Source organism: Pelodiscus sinensis, chromosome 14, assembly GCF_049634645.1.
Source record: "Pelodiscus sinensis isolate JC-2024 chromosome 14, ASM4963464v1, whole genome shotgun sequence".
NCBI lineage: Eukaryota > Metazoa > Chordata > Testudines > Trionychidae > Pelodiscus > Pelodiscus sinensis.
In genome coordinates, this window is record NC_134724.1 from 43,917,444 (window position 1) to 43,944,424 (window position 26,981).

General features: G+C 41.5%; 1 protein-coding gene across 2 annotated transcripts in view; it reads left to right on the plus strand.

Annotated features, from left to right (window-relative positions):
* The window catches only part of MTMR10 (myotubularin related protein 10), a 56,978-nt gene that overhangs the window by 16,804 nt on the left and 13,193 nt on the right, over positions 1-26,981 (plus strand). For both annotated transcript variants that reach the window (XM_075897712.1, XM_075897713.1), the window contains exons 3-9: positions 7,786-7,922; positions 10,666-10,738; positions 13,003-13,145; positions 17,397-17,487; positions 20,684-20,843; positions 23,202-23,289; positions 23,430-23,518. In XM_075897712.1, coding sequence (XP_075753827.1) covers positions 7,786-7,922; positions 10,666-10,738; positions 13,003-13,145; positions 17,397-17,487; positions 20,684-20,843; positions 23,202-23,289; positions 23,430-23,518 — 781 coding nt within the window. The remainder of the gene's footprint in view (positions 1-7,785; positions 7,923-10,665; positions 10,739-13,002; positions 13,146-17,396; positions 17,488-20,683; positions 20,844-23,201; positions 23,290-23,429; positions 23,519-26,981) is intronic.

Genomic DNA, 26,981 nt, shown 5'->3' on the forward strand with positions numbered 1-26,981 from the left:
CTGGAGCTGGACAGTGTGGGGCAGCAGCTTCTCTGGCTGGTGCCATGGTGTGATTGGCTAAGTGCTTCCATCCGTGGCTGGTGCTCGGGGCCTTTGGGCTGCAGCTGTTGCTCACTGGTAAAAGCTGCCTGGGTGGGGGACCTAGATTTGGGACTTGAAGAGCAGCGAGGCCCCTTCCTTGCCACAGCCTCTAGCAACTCCTCTCTCTGCAGCCTGAGCTATCTCCCCTGTCTGCAGAGGACCCCTAGCTAGCCCCTCTTTGTATCCTGAGCTATTTGATGCCCACACACAGCCTCTAGCTTACCCCCCTGTCTGCCACCTAAGCTAACCACAGACAGCCCCTGGCTACCTCCCTAGCCAGGGGGCTGAAGCACCAGTGCAGATTACCTAATGCTAGGGTGGAAGTCTCTGAGCCTTGGGGGCCAGATCCAGGCAAGCTGGGGGCCGGAGGTTCCCCATCCCTGCCTTAAAGGGATGTAGGCCACATTTGACTAGTTTATTTATGAGAATGTCATGAGCGGTTGGGTCGAAAGCCTTACTAAAATGAAGATCTATCCTGTCTATTTCTGCCTTCTTCCTCTGCCTCTACTACCTGCTTCTAATAGGCAAGTAACAATTTGAAAGAAGGAAACTAGGTTTGTTTGGCATGACTTGAAATCAGGCCCTGCCAACCTGAATGCATATAGCTTCTCTAAATAGTCAGACCTATCCTTTCACTGTTCTTGCTTGTGTTGCTTTTTCCCTTTGAAGCATCTGGCCATAGTTAGCCTTTTTATGGAAGATTGAAGCAAAACAGGGATTAAACACCTTAGCTTTCTTGATGTCCTCCATTATTAGCTCTTCCTCTCAGCTAGGACCTACGCTTCACCTTGTCTTTCTCTTGGTCCTAATGTGCTTATAGAACTTATTCTAATTGCCTTTTGTGTCCTTGTTGTGTGTAAGTCAGTTTGTTCTTTAGCCTTTCTGAATTTGTCACTACATTCTTGCTTTATTCTTTTGTATTAATCCTTAACAGTTTGTCCATATTTCCACTTTTTGATCAGGTGTTGGCCGGTCTGCTAAAAAAACTACTGGCAATGGGGGGCAGAAATGCATGTGGTCTATAGCATTAACCTACAAGCTTTTGCTTATTGGTTAATTAACTACACTAGTACATCCCTACTCACCACTTTATGGAGCTCACAGCAGTTTTTGATGCATAACTTCAGTTTTCATTGAAAAGGTTTATTCTAGGTATTGTCTTATCCTCCACTGTCAGTGTAAAATGAAGAAACCCTTACAAAAATATGTTTTGGTGTCTTTCAAACTTGCACAATGTATGTAAGACTTAATTTGAATTACTCAATGAGTCTAATTTCACACATCTGCTTATATCCAGCTAATAGCAAATTCTTAACACATTGGAGTAGCCATATGTAGGCAATTTAAATAGGTTCTCTGTTCAGTAATAAAATGGCTCTAACTACCAGCACACTGATGCTCTGGTAAGTCAGATGCACTTTATATCTTAATTCTCCTGGTGTATTACAATGTAGGTGCTTTGTCCCCAGCTGGCAGAAGGCGCTACTGGCTGAAAGTGAAATGATCGCCCCTGAAACACTTGTTTTACTATAGAGAGGAGAGAATTCAGGGATATGAGGTTTTATCGTGTGTGTCGGGGGTGGAGTTGGTTGTCTTTGTTTCACATAGTAATTCTAATCTATTTATAGCTTAGGTCTGGGAGCTGGGTGATCGAAGGTCTCTTAGTATCTTTGCCACACATTTTCTGTGCAAGTCAATAAGTATTTCTATGCCATCAGGAAAATTGAGAATAGGCTTTTCACACTTGGGGTTGTTGTGAGGCTTTTTAAGGCTCTTTGAATACGATAATGAAATGCACAATGGACATACAGAATCGTGGTACTAAGTAGGGATGTAAGTGACAAGTTGACTACCCAATAAGCATAAGCTTATTAGATAGTCGCTTTTCTGTAGAGGAGGGGCAGGAGTGCTGCTCAGTCCCATGTCAAGCTGGCTCCTGGAGCTACCCCCACTGTAGAGCGGTCTTATTGATTAATTGTGTAGTTGATATAAATTGTTTTGACTATACAATTAGCTGGATTACTACTTAGTACTAAAGATGTTAAAATGCAAATAGGCATGGCCTTGTATAGTAGGGATGTAGAAACGTGTTTACAAAATTAAACCTGTAACTCCTGTAAATGTCAGCGGTTGTACGTTTACAGGTGGGGGAGCAGTCGGGAGCTGGTATTTGTTGGGAGCCAGCGGCTCTCCACGAGCATCACCTCCCTCCTGCCACCCCTTCCCCTCCAGCCCTTCCTGCTGCTGCCTCTGTAACCATTGAGATTAAGCCATGAGCCCAGGTTCATCAGTTAATTATGTAAATGGGTACATGTCCCTATTATATAGTGAAAGTACTTCTGTAATTCAGAAGTAGTTTCAGATCTGTTTCCTATATGATGACATAGGCAGCCAGTATTGAAACTGCCTATTTTGATACGGAGGTCATGATCCTGAACTCCAGTCAAGAAAACTTAGTTCTTTATGTATTTAGTTTTTTAAAAATATACCTGTGCTTCTGTCCTCACTGGCCAGCAGAATTGTTTGAAATTGGTTTAGCTGGAACCGTATTAAGATGACAGAGGCAGCAAGGGTGGAGCAGAGTGACTAGTTGAAGGACTAGTCTACTGTCCGATAAGCTTTTCAACTACCTGTAAAATCTCGAGTATAAGGCGCAATTTTTTCCCGTTTTTTTAGCAGTAAAGTCAGGGTGAGCATTATCCTTAGGAGAGGGTTTTTTTTAAGTTTTCATTTGGTGGTTCCGCGGCAGTAGTTAATCGCTGGACACCAGAGGTTAAGTTGATTTTTATTAGCATCCACAAGCAACTATATACACAGTTTCAAAAAGGTAAGCTTAACAAATGAAATCAACACTGCAGTGCAAACAAGCAAATACCGGTATGTTAATTGATCATCTACTCATCTTCGAAGCCCTCAAATTTGCTTTTGTTAGAATCTTCGTCAAACAGTCAAGCAGTATCTTCCGGGATATAGCCCTCGACATCTTCATCCAAGTAATACAAATCATTGTCATCTGCGCATACCGCTAATTTGCCCTTGGCCGATCCATCGTCGCTCGGATCCATCCACAGGGCATCATCCTCGCTGCCATCCTTAGCATTAGAGATGCTGCATTTCAGAAACCCCTTCCTTATCATAGTGAGATCAAGTTCAAGCCAGACATCTGCTATCCACTGGGTAACATCTTGCAGCGTTGGTGTTCGCATACGTCCACCTGCAGTAAATGTATGTTCACCTTCCAACAACCAGGTGTTCCGTTTCCTGCGTAGTGCATCTTTCATTGGCTTGTTAACTGTCACGTCAAGCGGCTGCAACATTTTGGTCATTCCACCAGGAATAATTGCCAAGTCTGTTTTGTCCTGCTGAAGCCTTTTTTTGACAGATGGCATACGATGACACTGAAATGCATCCAAAACTATTAGAGACCGCTTTCTCATAAAGCTTCGTCAATCCAGCCTTTAGGGTGAACATGCAGGTGAACAGTGTTCGGGAAGATTACATTCCTCGGCATTGTCTTGCGCTTGAACACGATATAAGGAAGCAGCTTCGTTCTGTCAGCCATGCAAGCAAGCATTACGGTAAACCTAGACTTTTCATGGCCTGTGGTAGCAATGGAGATGGTCTTGGCACTTCTCAGTTCAAGCGTTCTGTCATAGAGATTATCGAAATGTAATGGTGTTTGATCTGTGTTACCAATTAATGAAAGGTCGTAGCAGTGCCGCTTCTGTAGCTTTGATAAACTTTTGGAACTGCAGTAACTTGGTGTCTGAGTCCATGGGTAGCTTCTGTGCAATTGTTGTTTGGCATTGGACCAATAGGCCATGGCGATTCATGAACCGATTGCCCCAGCCATATGAAGCTTTAAACCCAGCTGTGTTAGCGCACGTTTTGGCAATGGTCAAAGCCTTCATTCTAACCTCCGCAATGCTAACACCACCTCCTTGCTGTCTACACTCAGCAATCCATTCAACCAGCTTGGCCTCCAACTCAGGATATGCAGCGCTTTTACCTCGCTCAGCCATCTTCATCCTAGGCAGCGCTTGCAGGGGCTCTTTCTGTCGTCTCCAAAGCCAAATGTTAGACTCCGCTATGTCATCAAATTCATGGCTGGCAGCTCTGTTGCCATGAGCCTCAGCACAGCTAAAAACTTTCAGTTTTTCAGCGGTCGTGTAAGATCACCAATAACTCATGGCATCCCAAAGAGAGCATGGAACACTGTATACTCGTGTGCTCATGCATGATTACCCAGCAATACAAAAAGGCAAGACAAAATACGGCAAAGTCAGGGTGCGCGCTATAGATAAGAGTTCAGTTTATTCCGGGATTCTGACAGTTCAAAATGTAGGTGTGCATTATACTCAAGTTTTTTACGGTAGTCGCTCATATGCGTACCCTTGTATTCCACCTTTCTCCCCAGACAGGTTGTGGTCTTCCACGAATTTTTGTTTATTACCCACAACCTGTCCATGATGGATACTAAAAAATAGGATTGCCAAACCTCCCAGATTGATGCTGACTGGGAGATTCCATGCCAATCTCCTGGTGACTGTTGAAATCCGTCCTGGAGATTTTTAATATAATGTTTAAGAAAATGACACTGACCTGTTGGGAGGAGGGGGGGGAGGAATCTCCCAGAATAGCTTCAGTCAGACTTGGCAATCCTAATTAAAAATAGCTGTGACAAAATCTTAACTTTACCTATAAGCAACGATGGTCTCTGTAAGTGATCACATTATAAGAAAAAGGTGGCTGCCATGAGCCCTATTTATGTACAGCTTAGTATTTTGTTTATATGAGGAGAAAATAATGAAATAGAGTATTTGTGATTTGTTTCCTTGAGTGTAGTGTTGCATTTTCATTCATATAGAGCACGGATGGGGAACATATTTTGGGCTGGGGGCTGCTGACCCACAGAAAAATCAGTTGGGGGCTGCACCCAAAACAAACAACCCCCCCACACACATTCATGTAGCCCCCACATTCTCCTGGCACACCAGAGCCTGGGGGCGGGGGGCAGTGTAGTAGATTTTGTGTGCTTATTGCCCTGCGGTGAGGCAGCAGAGGGGCTGGAGCGCCAGTGTAGGCTCCCCAATGCTTGGGCAGGGGCCTGAGCCTAGGAGGCTGCACCCAGCCCCTGGGCCTGAGGTTCCCCACCCCAATCTAACAGATTACATTTTGTTTATGTAGCACTAATCAAGATATCTAAGATGTTTTATGATAGGAAGATGTAGCGTTTTCATTTCTGATTCAACCTAGTCATTATATAAGGCAGAAAAGTGCAATCTGTGAATAACTATACAGTTAACAGAACAATCTTTCATTTTACCTACGGTATTAAATATTGTATGCATGACATGTATCACTTGAGTAAGATGTTACTTGTTGATGAACAGTCTCTGATATTAATAGTTGTGGGATTTAGGGCATGGTGATGTAATAACACGATAGATCAGTTACATCATTTCTCATGGGTCTCCTTAAACAGTAGCTGCATGTTGTGTCCAAGATGCTATGAAGTAAAGTTAAATTGCATATGCTTTTTTGGAATGTTTACCAGAATCCCAGAAATGTGTAATTCTCTAAAGCTGTATGTTTTCAAATAGCTAGATTAATGACGACGAAGCATTGGCCTTTTGTGTTATCTTTGTGAATCATGTATTTAATTTGGGTAGATTTTTATTACTTGAATACACTTCATATATAATGGGTGGTAACCATATAATTTGCTCTGTTTTCCTGACCAAGTTTATACAGATTGGTCTCTTGTCTCTTGGGATAACTCTTTGACTGTTCAAGTCACATGGATGTGTTGACTGCTGTTCCGTGTCTAGAACAGCTTGTGACTGTTTACTGGAAAAAGAAGCAGCTACATTGTAAAAACACTCAGAGTAATATCTCTGAATAGCTTAATAATGGACATTTAAAGAAATTCCAGCATAAAGGTTTGGGATTAGGGATGTAAAAGACTAACTGGTTACCCGGTAAGCATGATTAGCCTTACCTGCATGCTTACTGGGTAACTGGTTAACCAGAGGGCTCTGCTGGCAAGAGCAGTTCCCCCCTTGCCTATGGTGACCCAGCCAGCTTAACTCTGGCTGCAGCAGGTCAGTTAGGGCTAAAGCAGCCCCCACCACCAATGGTGGTAGTTAACCAGTTAAACAACTCTTTCAACCAGTTAACCAATGTAGGCAGTTTTTACATCCCTGTTTGGGATTTTGCTATTAAAACATACAGAATGACACTAAGGCCCTTGATAAAAAGGTCCATTAATAAGAGTGGAACAATAAGCTGACCTTCTGACTGAGCTGCTTCAGAAAAGAACATGTTTACAGTGTTGAATAACAAGAAAATTATAAAACAGAAGCCTGAAAACTGTAAGGAATGAATATGGTATTTAAAAAAAAAATCCATTTGACAGAACAGTAAAGGAATGCCATACTGAACCATTTTAGCAGATACTAATAATCAGCCATTCAGAATTGTATATTTCTTTGAGCATTAAGGGAAATTGTGTATTCAGTTCTGAGCACCACATTGTTACATTGGGTGTGGTCAGAGAAGAGCAACTAAACTGTCAAGACCCTGGAAAGATTCACTTATGAGGAAAGAGCAACAATATTTGTTTGAAGATGGGGGGTGTGACAGGGACCATCATGTAAAGGTTGTTAGCACCAAAGATGGAAAGGAATTGTAATGTGGTGTGTGAAGGGGTCCCTCATAAGGCGTCCGCTCCCCTTTCACCTTCTCCACGATGTGACCCTAGCGATGGGGCTTACTTGGATTCTCAGCAGTGCACCACTCCTGAGCGGTGTGTGAGGGGACCTGGGTCCTCCCTCTCTCCAGGTCCCAGCCCAGAGCCTTAAGCTGGGGGTGTCTCCTCCCCCCACCTGACAGGCGGGGCTAACCGCCTAAACTCCCCAGTCCGCAAGCAAGACGACTCCTGCCCTCCCTGGGCTACTTCCTCACCCCTGCTCCCTGGTCCTCCCTCAGGCCTCTCTCTCTTGGCCCGGTGGCCCCTCACCTGTCTCTGCTCCCATCGCTCCTCCCTACCGAGTCGGCCCCTCCCCCGCATTTTGTAGGCCACCTGCCTTCTCCCTGGTCTGCCTCTAACACACCTGCGCCAGCGTCCCCCGGACTCGCCCCTCCCGCGCATGCGCCGGCGCCTCCTGACCTTGCCTCCAATGCGCATGCGCTGGCGTCCCCTGTGCTAACTCCCAACGCGCATGCACCTAGCCTCGGTGCTCCACAGCCCGTCTTCCATGGTGTTTGCGCAGGCGCCCGCCATGTCTTCAGTGGCCACGGGAGCGTCTTTGCCCTCCTGGCGCGTTCCAGCCGCCACCGCCCTTCTAGGTCCTGCCTCGGGCAGTGCGGGGTTCCTTCACCCCGTCGCACAGTGTTTGGTGGTACTTTATAAGAAAATGTAAAGTATACATTTTGGGCATCATGTAGTTGAAATATCAGGAAAAACCTCTTGACAGAAAAGTGTATTAGGGTATGTCTTCACTGCCACCCTAGTTCGAACTAGGATGACTAATGTAGGCATTCAAACTTGCAAATGAAGCCCGGGATTTAATGCTGCTGTGTCAACGTGCCTATAGTTAGTTTTCTGACCTATCATTTGGGGAACATCTCATCTGAAATCAGATGCAGTATTTCTGTATTTAAGAAGATTTAAATAGTTCTTTTTTTCTGGTTTTGTTGTAGGTGAAATTGTGGTAAATGAAGTCAATTTTGTGAGAAAATGTATTGCAACAGATACAAGTCAGTATGATCTTTGGGGGAAGTTGGTTTGCAGTAACTTCAAGATTTCGTTTATTACGGATGATCCCATGCCACTTCAGGTTTGTTTCTCACAATTGATACATCATGATTTATGATAAATATGATTAACAAAATAGATTCAGTTAAACCTCAGTAAATTTCTCAAGTAATTGAGAGATCTAACCTCATTCTATAAAACAACAGAAGATCAAATATGCTTCCTGAATTACTGGCATGCCAGTCCTTAATTTGCCCTTTTGTATCTACAGACTGTAGTTAATATTTTTCACATCATTTGGGCTACTCTTTGTAGGAGGGAACTTTAGGAAATGCTGTTAAGAAGCCAAAGACTACTATTCTGAGAGTTCCAGGTTTTCTTTATGTAGATAGTTCAGCAAAACCTTTAATATGTGCCCAAGTCCTATTAGAGTCAGTGAGGCAGAGGACAAAATACAAGTGATATTATAGTTTCTATAAAGGCAGCAATGTATATAATTAAGGCTGGTTGTTCATAATAACAGAAAAGGGAAAAGTCATAACCTTGGTTTAATTTTTAAACATTTTGGCAAAGAATATTTTAATATAAGATAGGTTGTTAAAAATCATTTACAACTTTTTTTAAAAGTACCGAATTGCCTGCCTGGACATGTATTTAGCTCACAGACTCATAGAATTTAAGGTCATAAGAGACCATTATGATCATCTAGTCTGACCCCCTGCACAATGCAGGCCACAGAATCTCACCCACCCACTGCTAGAATAATCCTCTCACCTATATCTCAGATATTGAAGTCCTTGAAATGATGGTTCAAAGACCCTAAGATGCAGAGAATCCTCCCGCAAGTGACCCGGGCCCCATGCTACAGAGGAAGGTGAAAAACCTCCAGGGCCTCTGCCAATCTACCCTGGAGGAAAATTCCTTCCCAACCCCAGATATGGAGATCAGCTGAACCCTGAGCATGTGGGCAAGACTTACCAACCAGATACCCAGAAAAAAGTTCTCTATAGCAACTCCTATCTTCCCACCATGGGCTTATTTACCACTGATAGTGAAAGGTCAATTAATTGCCAAGATCATGTTACCTCATCAAACCATCCCCTTCATAAACCCATCTAGCTTTATCTTGAAGCCAGATAGGTCTTTTGCCTCCACTACTTCCCTTGGAAGGCTGTTCCAGAACTTCACTCCTCTCATAGTTAGAAACCTTCGCTTAATTTCAAGTCTAAACTTCCTAATAGCCAACTTATGTCCATTTGTTCTTGTGTCAACATTGGTATTGAGCTTAAATAATTCCTCTCCCTCCCTGGCATTTAGCCCTCTAATATGTTTAAAGAGAACAATCATTCCTCCCTCAGCCTTCTTTTGGTTTAAGGTAAACATGCCAAGTTCCTTGAGTCTCCTTTCATAAGACAGGTTTTCCATTCCTCAGATCATCCTAGTGGCCCTTCTTTGTATCTGTTCCAGTTTGAATTCATCCTTCTTAAACGTGGGAGACCAGAACTGCACACACTATTCCAAATGAGGTCTCACCAATGCCTTGTATAACGGCACTAACACCTCCTTATCCCTACTGGAAATACCTCGCCTAATGCATCCCAAGACCGTATTAGCCTTTTTCACAGACATGTCACAATGGCAGCTCATAGTCATCGTGTGATCAACTAGGACTCAAAGGTCTTTCTCCTCTTCCGTTACTTCCAAATGATGCGTCCCCAGCTTATAACTAAAATTCTTGTTATTAATCCCTAAATGCATAACCTTACACTTCTCACTATTAAATTTCATCCTATTACTATTACTCTAATTTACAAGATCATCCAGATCTTCCTGTATGATATCCCGATCTTTTTCTGACTTGGCAATACCTCCCAACTTTGTGTCATCCTCAAACTTTATTAGCACACTCCCATTTTTAGTGCTGAGGTCAGTAATAAAAAGATTAAATAATAATCTTATTATTATACAAAGCATAGCTATGCCAGTGGAAAATACATAGAAGTGTCTTGCTCAGTATTGGCTAGTGGGGTGACAAATGTCATGGCTTTTATGAAAAAGCAAATTTATTGTTTTAATATTTTGTGTCGTGGAAATCATAGCTGTAGTAGCCTTAAAGTTTAGTATTCCATGATATCCAGTATCTTATTTTTGGAAACCATTACTTCAAAGGCATATTACTTTTAAATTAATATATAAAATTACCGTTATATCTCCTTATCAAATATTTGTTGCCTTTCTGCCTCTTCTTTTGCTATTGGTTTTTCTCATTCTTTCCTACAATAATCCACAATCCAGTATTCCAAAAATATTTCGTTCTTCAAGTGGTCGGAGTTTAAGCTAAATTTGTAAACTATAAAAATGTAAACTCCTTTGCATGCTTGTAGCTCCTATACTTGTAAAAAAGTATGTGGCAATAGTATCAGATGGCTAATTGCAGCATACATAATTATGTTTTGGGCTCAGAGTATTGGGTTTTTTTTTTTTTTTTAATTTCCAACTTGGAGTCTGCAACTGCGCTGAGGAGGAATCCTACACACTGAATCTATTTTGTTAAATGTGGTGGTATGCTTGAAAAGGAAACTTTGACTTTACTTGTGGAAGATGACATGCATTTTTCATCTAACAGTTGCAGTAATGGTTTTTATCCTAAATTGCAGTCAGTTTAAAGTTGAAATAATTAGAAAATTCAGAGTAACTTTTTTCTATATCAGGTGCTTTGTTTTTATTTGAGAAATAGCTCTCTACGATGTGTTGTAAAATACCAAGCTAAAAACAAGACTGCTGTAAAGCTTCTGTTGTTAACTATGCGTTTGTCTCTATTCCAGAAATTCCATTATAAAAATCTCCTTCTTGGTGAACATGATGTGCCACTAACATGCATTGAACAAATTGTCACAGGTATGGAAAAGTCATTGGTGAAAAGCTTAAAAGATGAGTTTGTATGAGTCAGTTGCTTTTTATAAAAAAGGCATAGGTTATGTACAGTTAAGGTTGAATTTCATTTAGTCTTTCTATGAAGTTACAAATTCATTTGCTTTTCTGACTTATGCCTAAATTTAATCTAAAAACTGGGTGAAATTAAAATGAGAAGTTTTGCAAGACTTGCATTAAATGTATTTTAAAAAGAACATGAAAACTATGTGATGTTGCAAATTCTGAACCTTAATTGTTCAAGACACATTACCTTCTTAACAACTGTTGGTTTTTCTGTTTTTATTGAGAATTGTTTTTATATAAAATTGAACAGCTTTTCCACTTAAAATTTTAAAATTGGAAAAAAAAATAACCCATGATGGTAAGAATTACAATAGTTTGCAGGTGGTATTTTTACCACAAGCCAATTAGGCCAAACAAACAAAATATGACATTATATTGCAGTTCTGATTTTAAGATGATCTCTTTCTCTAACTTTATAGCAGCTTTTAAACAGCTTCGCAACCTCTGCAGGTGAATTTCTGTCTTCTAACAGAAACTATGGGCAGTGTGTGTGGTGCTCCTGATTTTGAAGTTAATTATGTCAAATTTAATAGTTAAGTTTAAAATTAGAAACTTTTATCCAGTTTTGAAGGACCAGCTTTTAGACTTCAGTGATTCAGCACAAGCTCCCATAGCATTTATTAAGATTTGTCAACATTACGGAAGGAGCATCATTATATTGATACTTCCATCTATTAGCCTTTTGATAACAGTCTCTCTCATTGGACCTTCCCTGTTGTCTCCTTCTGAAATGGTTCCCTCTCTGCTGCAGAAGATTGAATGTTGGTAAACCAACACTGCCATGACAAAATTTTTAATGATCTCTCCACAGACCTTCCAAAAGTCACTATTGATTGGTGGGCCCTGGTATCAGCAAAATGATTTATAAATAATAGAGGACATTTTCCATTATGTTGGTACATTGGTGTTATTTTTCCATTGTATTGAAAAGGTCACAGAAATTATTCTGGGAATTACTGAGTAATTAATCTCTCAAATTATTTTTAAAATCTCTTGCAGATATATCCTGAGGAGATTAATGGATTAGATGGAGAGTTGTAATCTATTTACATGGGAGCAAGCCACTTTCAGCTTGGGCTGCTCTGCTATTGATGATTGTTTTGTCTTTACTTATTTGTCCCAAGGAGATAAAATAATAGATAGTCTCTGTCGTTTGAAATTGGCTTATGATTCCATTAACAGAGGTTGTCTCTGGGAGAAATTTGCAAGGATTGGTGTAGAATCTTCCATAGCTAAATTGTGGACAATATCAAGATAGAGGAGGGGTTTTCCGACTGTGGCTTGAGACCCCAAAGTGGATTGTGACCCAGTTTTGCCATGATTGACTTAGACTTGCTTGGGCCCAGGGCCAAAGCCAAAACAGTCGGGCTTCAGCCCTAAGTGGGGGGGGCCCAGATCACTGTCCCCCCTCTGAGGCTGAAGCCCTTGAGCTTTGTCTTTGCTCCCATCTTCCCCACCAGAGGTGGTGGAGCTCGGGCTTTGGTCTCCCGTTTGCGGATCATGGTGTCATGAAATTTGAGAATCCCAGAGATACAGTGAAGGAGGTGAGGTCCTTGGCTTTATTTCTATCAAAAGGGGGATTTTGTCCTCTTTCTTTTTTTAACTGCATTAGGTTGTGGTATGCTTGAAAAGAGGTTCAGTATTTTCTTTCAAAAATTTTGAACAGATTGGTCTCAGTCTTTTTTACCCAGAACTTAGACTTTTATTATTACTCTTGTTGTTAATGAAATGCCTAAAAAGTGATAGAGGCAGAGACTGAGCAAAAAAAAATGTTAAGTGGCAGAGATCACATTGACTAATGAAACATCATTACTAGGATCATATACAATAATTTAGAAAGGACTTTAAGGAGAGGACTCATGATGAACAACGTGGGAGGCAAGATTGGTTGCTGAGAGGTGCTGTATATGAAATCCTTTGTTCATGGAGTATAATTATCCATCCCCAAAGGTCATTTGACATAGGGGAAATGAAAACAAAAGATATAAGTCCTTTTTATTTGGAAAGCTAGACATTTTATCATAATGTGACTCAAAGGAACAGCATCTGTTCTATTCAAGTAATATTTATTTTCACATTGTTGATATCATTTGAATGTAATGGTATTTTTCTTTAAGAGTATGCTCTGTACTTGAGCTTTAACAATTGTTTTTGTTTTGTTTTAGTAAATGACACAAAGAGGAAACAGAAAGTCCTTGGTCCCAACCAGAAACTGAAATTTAATCCTACAGAATTAATTATTTATTGCAAAGATTTTCGTATTGTTCGATTTCGCTTTGATGAAGCAGGCCCTGAAAGTGTAAAAAAGGTATTAAAAACTTGTAATTTTTCCTTAAAATTCCTTATTATGATGTGCTACTGGAAGTGCTGGTTCTAGTATTATGAAATATCTCATTTTGTCTTTTTCAAACTCTTGTTATAGATTAAGCAAGACCAATTCAGTCTCAGCAATTAAAAAGTCCCATTTCATCTTTATCTAAAGCCCAGATATGTATTTGTAATTGTGTTTTATAATAATCTAATTACAGAAAATACTTTCAGGGTGAACTGTGAATCTGTTCTAGTGCAGATGATGTAAATATGCCTAAAATTTATATAACAAATGTTATCTAGTGTATTTTCACTAATACATCAGGAAATATGTACATAGGTATTACGAATGCTTCTGCATTAGAACAGCTGGTGTCTGAAATATGCTCGCTTAAGAGGTGTAGTGCAGCAAGTGTTTATTTTCCCAGTATAAATCAACTTTCATCTGGAAAGCCCTCATTGGAGAGTGAGTAGTTTAGTCTCCTTTCCCATTCTTTCTTTCTTTCGTTCTTTCGTTCTTTCTTTCGTTCTTTCTTTCTGCCGAGGCCCATCATCAGGAGTGTGAATTATAATAGTGATTTATTTTGTGGATACCTGTTCACTAGAACATGGCACTCCTTTACATATGCTACCAGACAGCTTTTGAATATTAATTGTTTTCACCACTGCAAGAGGTCAGATTCATGACCATTACCCAAAGGTGAAAAGAGAGTTACCAATCCACTGCATCAGCAAATCTTAAAGCCTGGTTTTCAGACCTCACATAAAGGCATATTTGTAGATCTGCTTTATATGTTCCCTTTTAAATGTTCACTCATAAATCTATTATGTGTACACATAGCTAAACGTACATTTAGTCATGTGCATGTGCAAACTGGAAATTTGTGCTACTGTTTTCCAATATGCAGTTGCATTGCGTGCCTGCAGTTGCATTGTGTGCCCCAGTTAAGTGCACTCTTACAGTGCATTAGTGAAGTCCAAATCTGTTCTACTTTAAAAGCTGACAACAGATTTAGGGAGCCAGTATTTTAAAGGTTGCTTTAGAGCTTCCAAAGCTGCAATCAAATTATATATTTGAACCACATATCACACTGTAGAAATTTTGTTACTGCTAAAAATGGAAAATGCTAGATCCTTCCAAGGTGTTGTGGAAAATGCTAACCTAAAGTTACCCAAAAGTTAGAATGCTGAAATTTAAATATACTTTCTGGAATCTGGATAGGCATTTTTGTGACAAATGCTCGGAGTTCCAAATTTGTTAAAAATTCCAAGTAAGTGTTTGAGGTTTAGGTGTATATTGGGGTCAAGAGGGTGTTTATTTCACTATGCCAAGAGAACATTTGCAAATATGGAACATTAATAAACTATATTTATGGAACATGATTTAGTTCTTGTTACATGTCTTTCCATTGGCAAAGCTCTTCCTTGAGTGGACAGTTGCAGTGCCAAGACTGTCCCGTACCTGAGACTGCAACCATAAAAGCCAGTGGTGTGGCCTGGGGAGTTGAATGACTACACAACCAGGGGAGGTGCTTGTCTGGTACATGCCTCCAGCAGCTTCCTTTAGATCTTAAAATAGAGCTACTAGAAACCTGGTACAGAGGGTTGCAGTGCAAACATCACCTGCATTTCCAAAATGTGGAATTGCTCTTGGGGAACTGCTAGTCCAGGGAGATGCAATTTGCAAGCATGAGCACTAATAGAGGCAATTAAGTCCATTATTTTTACTTTTTAATCAGTGATTTCTCCTACAAAGAAAAACTGTTCTGGTTTTTGAATAATGTTTCTAAATATCTTTGCTTTTGTGCAATTCAGTTGGCAAAAATACTGAATGTTTATCAGTTTGGCACAAGAATACTTACTGTAAAACATCTTTGTTCTCCAGTTTGTGCTTTCAGATTCTTACAGCTTTCTGCTGAGCACTGTGGAATTTGCTTGTCTTTAAAGTCCCAGACAATAGCGCTACTATATGGAATTGCATAGCCAGGAATAAATAGAGTACGATTGTGACTTTAGTGCTTGTCAGCAAATAAAATGTTCCTTGATAGGCTGTTAATTTCAGAATAAAATGTTAAAATTTACATGGAAGAAAGAAAGGCCATGCCTCTAAACCCGTGGTGTCCAACCAGTTCTGAATTATAGCGAACTAGCCACACTAAACTAGCCGAACGTGGCTAGCATGCTGGACACCATGGCTCTGTACTATGATCAGCACAAGGCGATTTGTTTCATTGGGGGTCCATATTGATACAGCAGTCCACCTTGTCAGATCACATTACAGAATCAGAGCCTGAATTGGCAGTTGTTGTCTTGTATGTTCCAGTTGTTTGCTTCACTGTATATGAAAACCTCATTAAATATTGTGACAACTTGCCCCCCTTGGGACACCACATGATGTGCTGAGATACCACGAAATCTGCCTGTTGTGGCCTGGACACCCTTTCTGCCTGTCTTGTGGAGCCAGGCTATTAAGCTTCCTCTAGGGAGCACATAGGGCTGCACCCAAATGCAGAACCACAGAGACTGAGATCAACTCTGGAGAGACTCCTCTTAAGGGACTTGCTCTAGCACTCGGGTGTCCATCCCCCTTGGAGTGCAGACGCAAAGTATGTTGTGAAATCTGCCTCTTCCCTTAGTGTGGATGAAGGTACGCACAGTCTGCTCCCCCTTCCCCATTATGGATTGTACAAACGGGATTCTGTTATAAACAAGAACTACGTTTATTGACTATAAAAGGTGGATTTTAAGGGCTTTGCTTCATTCCTAAGATTTGGCCTTTACTGTTTACTTCTGTCCATTCTGATCAAAAGGAAAACAGTTTGTTTTATCCATGTTGGGTACCAAGTTTTGGAGCTAAAGAATGAAAGAGATAAATTACAATTGAAATTTAGGGCCTGCTCCTGGATGCTTAGAACTTTCTCAACTTATATGAAAATTCCCCTTGAGTTCATTGGTACTATTCATGTGTAAACACAAATACTTGTATTTTGTGTTTTGAATTGTGTGTAGCCTTAACTTAGTAAGCGTCCTGCCTTCTGTCACATTAACTTCTGATGTTGTAGAAACAACTTTTTATGCTGCGGTGTTGAGGAAATAATTGTTCTACAGTTTTGATGCTCTGAAGTAGTACCCATCTTAGGGCAGGGGAAGTGACTCAGCACGGTGTATTCTAATCACTCTCTTGTTCTTAGAAAACATGTTGGGACGCGCTGGCAGTCTTATATGGTAAAGCAGGTGTTTCCTTGTCTGATTAAATCGCATTCTGCTAGAGGTGGAATTTCTAAGGGCAAGACCCAAAGTTATCATTAGGCTGAAATCTAGCTCTCATTATTTTCAAGACCACATAGGGAATGAGAGAGACATCATTTACTGATCTATCAAACTAACTATAAATCCTCTTGTCTGGTCTAAATAATACAATACCTTGATTTTTTTCAGAGAGGTTGAAATTGTGAGTTTATGGGAAACTTGAAGTGTTTAGCACGTGTGAAAAACAAAACAAGTAATTAGGAAGAAGAGCACCCACATCATAATGGAGATTTGGCCATTCCTTATTCCTTGATAATTCCTTTACTTCTTCTCCAAAAGCCTTGGAGTCATCTGTCCCTTGCATCAATTAATGGGATTTATTTTGCTGCAGTGTTGACATAACTCCGGCAGGCGTTAGAAGTAAAAATGGGAGGCTGCTGTTTGAAGAAATAATGTGAGGGTTGGGTTCTGATATGCAAGACTTTTGTATTTATTTTCTTTTTTTATTGTATTTGTGTTTTTGTAGTGTCTAAGGATCAACCAAGAGTGGAACCCCATTGTGCTCCTTTCTCTCCTGTTTGGACATAGAAATTCCAGCAGAGTAGCTCACATCCAATGTGTTGTTGTCTATATAGAGAATTTGGAGGGGGGGGGGGGGGGGGAGTCCTACAGCTGGCTAACCTTTCTGCTAAAAACTAAATCAGTCTAACTTTGAGGCAGTATTGGTGGAAGGTCCAAAATTCACCTGTCTTGGCTGATAAATCACTTTCCAACAAATTAGCCAATTTAACCAAATACCAAAATATATCATGTCTGTCTTTTGGGTCAAATCTTGAAATACGTCAGACTGGTTTTTTAAATTTGCCTTCTGTTATATGGTTACAGTGCCATCATTCCTGGTAATCAATCCTTTTCTTCCACAGATATTTTGATTGTTACACTAGAATACTTTTATATTCAATAATTCTGAACAGTAAAAAAAAATAATTTTTTTTTCTAGGTGTGCCTTGCAATAGCACATTATTCCCAGCCAACAGATCTTCAGCTCCTCTTTGCATTTGAATTTGTTGGGGAAAAGTATCATAATCCAGGTAACCATGTAAATATTTGTCCATTCTTTAGTATGTGCATGAGTTCTAATATTAATAAGGTTGCTTACTTTTAGCCAAAAGCAATGACAAGAGTGTTTTGAAGTTTGCCCTGGAAGATGACTTACATTGATTTACAATGTACCTGAGCATTCCTTACTTTCTGTGTATAAATTAATCAGTGAGATGGTAATTTATTATCAGAAACAAAACAATCTTATCTTTATTCAAAACAAAACTATCCGTACTAGCATGAGTGCCATTATCTCCCATTCCACCCTTGAATCATTCTAGTATGCATCTATATTGATACTCTGGGCACCTAGATAATCCCCCTTCAGGCAGGTTTGTTCACCTGCCCTTCTGTCGGGAATAAGTGTCTCTTCTGGTGGTATTGCAGGAGGATTTGTGCAACTTGGGACTCCATACCTCCTTTCCTAGAGGCTTACTAGGTATAGCCTCCCACTCAAATCTTCTACCACCCCTGCTGAGTTGGAGCACACCCTCTGCTCAAGGCCAGTCTCCAACTGAATCTTGTCAGTTAGGTAAGCTTGGAACAGATGCCTTTGGAACTTGGTTTTTAGTTTAACGCTGCAAAGTCTTTGCTTAGTGCTCCCCAGCCAATACACAGCTAACAGCTACAAATTCCATCACAATAAGCCTGCAAAAATGGAAAGTGCTGTAGATGTGTTTCAGTTGCATTGAAACTTTTATTTACTCTGCCATTTGCAGTCACAACAAATGAACAGCCTACTACAGAAGAATGTTGTGAAATTACAGCTCCAAATTTTCAAGCATGTTTAAAAGATGCTTATTTCTGTATGTGCCTGCATTGAGTCCAGTGTGCATGCACAAATATGTCAAAGGTCCTAGTTGTAGATACTTGAAAATGGGCAATTTATATGAAAAGGGACTTAATTAAGGTCCAATTTCTTCCTCCAGCTTCTTAGTGCAATAGTTAGCAAGTTTGGGAAGTGTAGAGACAGAGACAGACGGACAAAATGCTGGGTCCACTACCGCCTCCATAGAGCTGCTTTTTTACTCCATCCAGCAAATATCCATGTGCCACATGGGAAAGGAAGAGACCAGTGGAAGAGCTGTAGAAAAGGGGTAAAATCTGCAGTGTGTGAATGTTGCTCCTTTAGAGTTAGATTGAACCAGAGACAGTGATCTTGCTGCACGGAAGTGGCTTAGAGTAGAGGTGGCTGGTTAGGGGGGGAAATCCCACTGTATAGCAAGGTGTGGTCATGGCAGGGATTCTTTAGCGCTCTGGTCCCTTCTCTAGCACTGCATTCTACCCACTCAGTACTCCTGCCAGTCCCATGAACTGTGGAAGCTGCAGTATTTGTCCATTTATTTCTTCCTTTTCACTGTGCTTTTGCATGGAAGAACATGGCATTGTGTTTTCTTCCCAGTGCCTTTTTACCCCAAGTATTGATAGTATTAGTAATTCCTATTGTGAAAAAACAGCAGAAAAAATCCACCACTGAGAATTTTTTTTTCCAACTTCCCTGAAAGAGGGAGGGAGAAGCAAATTATTGCATGCATATTACTTCACTATTCTGAATTCAGATAAAAGTTGAAGTTCCCCTAATTCCCTTCCCAAACCTCCCTTCCCCCTGGAAAAAAAATATTTGGAGTAAAGGGCCAGATTCCTAAATGCAGTAGCAGGATAGGTGCCCAACTCTTAAGAGATTTTTGAAAATCCCAGTAACTGGTTATGCTGGGACACCTAAAATTACCTTTGAAAATCTGGTAATTACACCTAATTACCTTTGAAAATTTGATTTCAGATCTTTTGCAGGATTCCCAATGTTTTATGTTTTCTCTTTAATGCATGAATGAATATAGAGATTTTAAAAATATTGGACTAATAGAACTGGCTTAACATTTTGGTAAACTTCCTAGCAGGGTTTTGTCGTTGCACATCAGTACCTAGCCTGCTCTTCCGCTTCTGGGACCACTGGACGGAGACTCTCACTCCTGCTATAAATCTATGCAATATGATTTTTGTGATGTGCACAGATGATAAAATGAGATTATCAAATTAAACTTCATTTGTGACCTACTCTGAAACTAGATCAGATCTGCAGGACTTGTCCATGTCCTATTTATTTTATAATATACTTAGGAAATAAAGTGGAAGCATAAACAAATTATCTGGGCATCAGCATTATTTTTATGATGAGCGAAATTTAAAGAGGCTGCTTTCTTGAATTTAACTTTTTCCATGTTAAATTCTAATGTAAATATCTTTAAACCAGCTGGAAACCAACAAAAAAGAAAACAATTAAATTATCTTTTGAGGTGCCATTTCTCCAGGGTATAATCTCTATTTCTCCCCTCTCCTACTGTGGTGATTGTTACACTGGAAATTTGTATTTACGTAGATAATAGGAGATGTGATAAAGGATTGAAGCTTTGCCCCATTTAAATAACTGTATACTGGGTGGTGTTTGGAGCATTAATACCATGTCTACTCTGATTTTTGATATAGGTTTATTTTGGAAAGCATAAAACGAGAGTGTGCTTCAGTACCACTGAAAAGATTAAATTGTTGGTCTATAAACAGCAGGTGTAGATTTATAGGGGCAATGATATGGCCATAATCCTGCCATCTGACCTGCTTGTACAGAGCCTTATGTCCTTGCAGACTCCCACTGTCAGCAAAAGAGGCTTCACACATGGATCATGTTTTAAGACTGCGGCTAAATTTCTGTAATTTGTTTACTGTTAAAATAAAATTAACTCAAAGTTTCACAAAACAAAATGTACTATAATTCCACTTAGCATGGTTAACCATCTTTGTACCATATAACGAGAGAACAGCTGAGTTTAACTGAGTATTTTACCCTAGTCTTTGTATTAATACAAAAAAAAAGCCTTTCCCACCTCTTCTGTCTGTATGTAATAGTTTGCCTAGAAAGCAACCCCTGAAGAAAAATGTTAAAACTGTGGAAGGGAAGACAAGGCAGTCCTGACCTGGAATCAGTCAATCCATTCTTGGAATCTTTACTTTTAGTGGCAGATGGTAACTGAACTACAAGAATAAAAACTTCTAACTTTTAATATAGAATTCCCTTAAAAAAAAAAGTCGTGTATTTAGTAGGCAATTATTATTATCTGGGTATAGTGTTGATATGTTTTAGTTGAAAGGATGTTCTTAAAAATCTTGCATTGATTATTTTCCTTTTCCTAGCAACTGTAAATGGAATAGACCCAGGAGGTGGGGGCAGTGGCAGCGGTCAGCAGACGCCTTTATTTGAAACGTACTCTGATTGGGATAGAGAGATCAAAAGAACAGGTGCCTCAGAATGGAGAGTTTGTTCAGTCAATGAAGGTTACATGATATCTACTTGGTAAGTTTAAACAAAGACTGAAAAAAGAAAATCAAGAAAATTTGACTCTGGGATCACTTTGGTGTTCTAGCAGTCCCACAACAGATCAGATATTCTTTTTGGGGGCAAAACCAGATGTATTCTGATAAGAGATGAGCATTTGTAAAAAAAATGTCTATAAAGATATCTGAGGCAGACTCCTTGAAGAGATGCTCCCAGAGTTGGAGCAACTTGAGTCTCTTGTGTATCTCCTAGCTCTGGGGTGGGAACCTTTTTTGTGTCAGGGGCTGCTGACCCACAGAAAAATCAGTCACGGGCTGTGGGGGAGGAGGGATGGAGTGCCAGCTCCCCAGTGCCGGGGGTGACCCTAAGCCTCAGGGGCCAGATCCAGGAAACCCAGGGGCCACATGTGGCCCCTGGGCCTTGGGTTCCCCAACCCTTCTCTAGCTGACTAACACATTCATATCAAATTAAGTGACAAAAAAAATCAGTTTGTTTTTACTGTATTCTTTACAGTTCTTAGCCTTGTGGTATAAGCTATTATTGTTGTGTAAACTAACACAAAGGTGCATGCCTGTAAAAGAAAAATTAGCAAAATTTGAAGTTTTATAACATGAAACAAAATAATGAGATCAGTTTGATCAATACTGACTGTTGCAGCTGAAGTGCTTCTCTACACACTAATTTATATGCACCATTCATGAATTGCCACACTTGAATATCAGATCCCCTGGTGGGATAGGATAGAATCATAGAACACTAGAACTGGACAAGACCTCGATAGATCATCAAGTCCAGTCCCCTTCCCTCACAGCAGGACCAAGCACCATCTAGATCATCCCTGATAGAACCTGCTCTTAAGTATCGCCAGTGTTGGAGATTCCACAACCTCCCTAGGCAATGTATTCCAGTGTTTAACCACCCTGACAGGAAGTTTTTCCCAATGTCCAAACCTAAACCTAAAATGTCCCCCCCTCCTCGTAACCCCCTTTTAGATACTTGAAAACCGCTATTATGTCCCCTCTCAGTCTTCTCCTTTCCAAACTAAACAAGCCCAATTCTTTGTCTTCCCTCATAGACATAGATAATCATTTAGCACTGTTGGCTGGTTCATTACAGCACCTAGGCTACGTCTAGACTGCAAGCCTCTTTCAAAAAAGAGCATCTAGACCAGCGGTTCTCAAACTTTTTGGGCTCTGGAGCCCCAGCTGTCCACTGATTGTATGTGTGGGCATACAATTGATGTTTCCAGTTTGTCAACCTCGCAGAGCCCCTGAAGATGTCTTGCGGAGCCCTGGGGCTCCACAGAGCACAGTTTGAGAAACACTGGTCTAGAATATAACCAGTACTTTGGAAAAAGCAAGCCACTTTTTTGAAAGAGAGCACCCAGGGGGCTCATCTACATTGGCCCCTTTTCCGGAAGGGGCATGTTAATTTCAGCGATCGTAGTAGGGAAATCCGTGGGGGATTTAAATATCCCCCGCGGCATTTAAATAAAAATGTCCGCCGCTTTTTTCCGGCTTTTAGAAAAGCCGGAAAAGAGCGTCTACACTGGCCCCGATCCTCCGGAAAAAGCACCCTTTTCCGGAGGATCTTATTCCTACTTCAAAGCGGATTTCCCTATTACGATCGCTGAAATTAACATGCCCCTTCCGGAAAAGGGGCCAATGTAGACGTAGCCAGGCAGTCTGGATGCTCTCTTTGGAAAAAGTACAGTTTGCATTACATAGCGCTTTTTTTCGAAAGAGCACTTTTGAAAAAAGGCATTCTTCCTCGTAAAACGAGGTTTTCCGCGATTGAAAAAACTGCTGCGTTCTTTCGATTTACTTTCGAAAGAACATGGCAGCAGTCTGGACACAGAGGAAGTTTTTTCGAAAAAAGGCCAATTTTTTTTTTTTTTTTTAAATCCTGTAGTCTAGACACGCCCTAAGACAGGTAAACTACCAGTGCAGCAAGTGGTACTCTGGATTTAACTTCCTGTTTGGGTCATATTTTTTTTTGACATGCATTTAGATATTTTGGTTGGAGGAGAGGAGATGTATGTCCCCCTTTGTCCTTTCCCCGTATACATACACCGCTGCAGCCAAGGACAGAATGCAAAGGTTGTATCTTTTGTTTTGCCTTCTGCTATCCAAGTCATTGCAAGGCTGGGACCTAAAAGTGTGTGTGGCCCCTCCAGGAAAATACCAGAAGTACTAGTATCATGAATGACTATTGCTACACTGTGATCAAACGTAGCCCAATTAACATGGATTGTTATTCTGCGCTAATATTCCTTGTTATGTCTTCTAGATTGCAACCTTTTTATTTCCAGAAAACTAGATAAAGCACATGAAAGAAAGATAACTATTTGTGTTTGTATCTCCCCTCTCTCCCCAGCCTTCCAGAATACTTTGTAGTCCCATCTTCCTTAGCAGATCAAGATCTAAAGCTCTATTCGTACTCTTTTATTGGGCGACGAATGCCAGTAAGTATGAACTTTATTCTGTTGCTGATCATTATTATTGGGCAGTGTTCACGACAGTGATATGAGTGAATATGTTTTGTGTATTATATGTAGATACTCATCTTGTTAAGCAATATTAACAGTTTGTCTGTCTTTGTTAGTTTTGGTGCTGGAATCACTCGAATGGGAGTGCTCTTGTGAGAATGGCCAACATTAAAGATGTATTGCAACAAAGAAAAATAGATCAAAGGTAAACAATAAGCATAATTTTTTAACCCGACATGTATAATAAGAGGCAAATAGTGCCTATATGGGATACTTAGCAGTACTTCGTACTTGTGATGAGGGAGCCCCAAATCAGAATATCCTGTAGCCCACTCAGATAACTTGCAGATTCCATTTCAAATCCCTCCTCCCTCTCAGGAGGAGGGGGTACTTGAACCAAAAGGTCTCTAATATCCCACATGACAACCCCAACCATAGGGCTAAATTTAAGGGAGCTCCTCCTCCCCTCCCCACATCATTTTTAGTAAGCTCATCTATAGGCACCCAGTGGGGTAGGTGAGCTATGAGCACCCTTATTAGATCAGGCCATATAAGGAGTTAGGTGATGGAACACCTGTATTTCCCCAGTTATTGCATTGTGCTTGGCCTTAAATGTCCAGATACCAGACATTGAGGCATTGTAACATTAAATGCAAAAAAAGTAAGTGACCGAGTGAGTGTAGGCTGCTGAGCATGGTTTTTTGAATCTAGTGAAACCTGATTCTGGGTTTTAGGTGCTGAAAATGACAGGCATCTAAGCTCTGTGGTAAATTGAGCCTGCAAATCTGCAGCTATCTGCTTTATACCCACGGGTATCCTCATTCGTGGATGTGAATGCGGATTCCGTGGCTCATTTTTGCAGATACAAAATTTTGTATCTCTGCAGGGCTCTGTCTGTAAGGACGAAGCCCTTACTACATGGCAAAGTGTCGCACCAACTGGCTAGATCTTTTATTTGGTCTGTTTTAATTTTTTCGGAGACTTTGTAGACCTTCTGTTGCAACGGTTAGTTTATTTTTACTGCACTTAATTATAAATCGTTCGCCATATATAGAGAAATACAGAGCTATACATTTAAATAAGAAGCAGTTGGGCCTCTAGTTAGTGTCTCTATTGACGTACACTTTTATATGCTGCTCTTATTTCATAGATATTTTGTTAAATACTGAACACTGAAAATTAACTTTAGATCTGTGGTGTCCAACCATTTCTGTAGCGAACTAGCCACACTCAACCGGCCAAATAGCCACATGTGGTTTCTAGGGATGTTCATTACAATGTAATTGAATAGTTGTGTAACCGCATGAAATTTTATCAGTTACAAGACTATTTGATAGTCCCCAGGAGCAGGGCTGGCAACCAGTGTGCTCCTGGCACCTCCTGCCACCCTGTCCTGCTGCTGTATCAGAGGCAGTAGCACAGGGTGGCAGGTGGGAGCCGGTCCACAAGGGGAGCCGGTTTAAAAACCAGCTCCCTGCGCGGATCAGCTGCCTGCTGCTGGGTGTGATAGAGGCAGCAGCGCAGGGTGGCAGCAGCCCTTGTCCATGGGGGCAGTCCAAGCTCCCCGCAGACAGAGGCTGCTGTTGAGGGAGGGGATAGGGAAGGTTGCTGCGAAGCACCATCTGTCCACAGCGGCCCAGGCTGACCACGGAGAGAGGTCTGTCTGTGGCAGCAGCCCCTGACTGCGAGGGGTCTGAGCTCCCTGTGGACAGAGGCTGCTCTACCTCCCGCAGACAGAGGCTGGGCCAGCAGCAATCCCTGTCCCCGGGGGGTCTCAGCGCCCTGTGGATAAAGGCTGCAACAACCTCTGTTGCAGAGGCAGTAGCGGGGGTGAGGCGGCAGGTGGCACTGTGGGGCTGGAGCAGGGGAAAACCAGCTTTTAAGCCGGCTCCCCCAGCACCAACTCCTGCCTGCCCCCTCTCACTGCGTTGGTAGGAGGCAGCAAGGGAGAGGGCAGGTGGGTTGCTGGAGCTGGCATGCACAGCGAGCCAAAAGTCAGCTCCCCATGTGTATTGGCTCCAGCCTGCCCCCTTCACCCTCCGCATAGCTGCCTCTTTATCCGAGGCAGCTTAAAGCAGGCTCCTCGTGAGCTCCTCTCCTGTTCCCCCACCTGTGATACAGAGGCAACAAGCGGGGAGGGAGTGCATGTAGTTAATAAGATTAACTGATAAGCCAAAGCTTATTGGTTAATCTTGTAGTGGAGTACACGTTGACATCCCTAGCAACTAATGGCTACCGGTTTGGTCACCACTTCTTTAGATCATAAGTTACTTAGCTTTTGTAGTCATATATATAGTAACCCAATGTCTGTGACTCTGTAACGCTGAAATGCTGGCTGTTGCCTGAGTTATATCCTTCGCCTCCCCATGGTGCTCAGCTGACTTCTGTGCCGCGCAAGTGGCCGTTTGGGTACCGTGGTCCCCATGCAGCACCCCTACACTGCATGGGGAGCATGGGGCCCAAACGGCCGCTCACACCGCTTGCTCCTCCACGGCAGCCTGGCTCAGCGGCGCAGAAGTCAGCCAAGCGCCACAGCGGGAGGGAAAGGGAGGCAGAGTGGTGACGTACACGGCCGGGGGTGAGGCTTGGCTGTGTACGTCACGCCCCGCCGCTCAGCTGACTTTGCCAGCCTGGCTGAGCAGCGCAGTGGTGGAGCCCAAATGGCCGCTTGCTCTCCCGCGGCAGCCCGGCTGAGTGGTGCAGAAGTCAGCAGAGCGCCACACCGGCAGGCGAAGGGGGGCAGGGCGGTGATGTGCGGCATGACGGTTCCAGGCCCCGCACCCTGGCCATGAATGTCACCGCCCTGCCCCCCTTTGCCTCCTGCTGGGGCGCTCGGCTAACTTCTGCACCACTCAGCCGGTCCGCTGTGCGGCAGCAAGTGGCACAAGCTACCGTTTGGGCTCCACGGTTCCCCGAGTGAGAGGGAGGAGGGGGAGGAGAAGAGAAAGAGAGAGACACGGAGAGCTGAGAGGAAGAGAGGGGGAGGCAGTAGTAGGAGGAGAGAGAGAGACGTGGAGGAGAGACCCGAAAATCCCGTCTTATGGCTAGTTGAGATATAATGTCCCTCAAACTTTTACTTCCTATGTCAGGATTCGGTTATCTAGTGATAGTCATAATACTTGAATAATTGATTTTCATCTTCAACATTACCTAACACTTACGTTATTTGCTTCAGTTTCCCTGTCTGTAAAAGATTATAGGTTATGTAGCTTTCTCAAGACTATAGAAAAGTTGGTGTCAGAATAGGGATTCAGCTGAGACATTTAGGCTTCCAGATGTGTTCACAGACCACTAGGCAAGGTCTCCTCATATATGCTAGATTAATATGTTGCAAGAAATACTACCTAGTTCCATACCACCTGAAGGCTTTGTTGCTTACTACTTGTGCACTGCTTGGTATAATAGGGTTTCCTGTAGATCTTTAAACAATATACTGTTTTCAGTTTTTCAAATTAATTTTGCTCATGTCTCAACAATAATGGGAACTGAATGTTTCTGAAATGTATGTTAACAATTCTGCCTTCACATAGCACTCCATATGACTAAAAATGCATGAATGCTAATCAGATGCCTATGCTCTTCCATTTAGCCGCTTGAGCACATAGTTTTGCTATGTAAGCTAATTGCCTGTTAAATACAAGGAAATCTTTAAAAGTAGGAAACAGGAC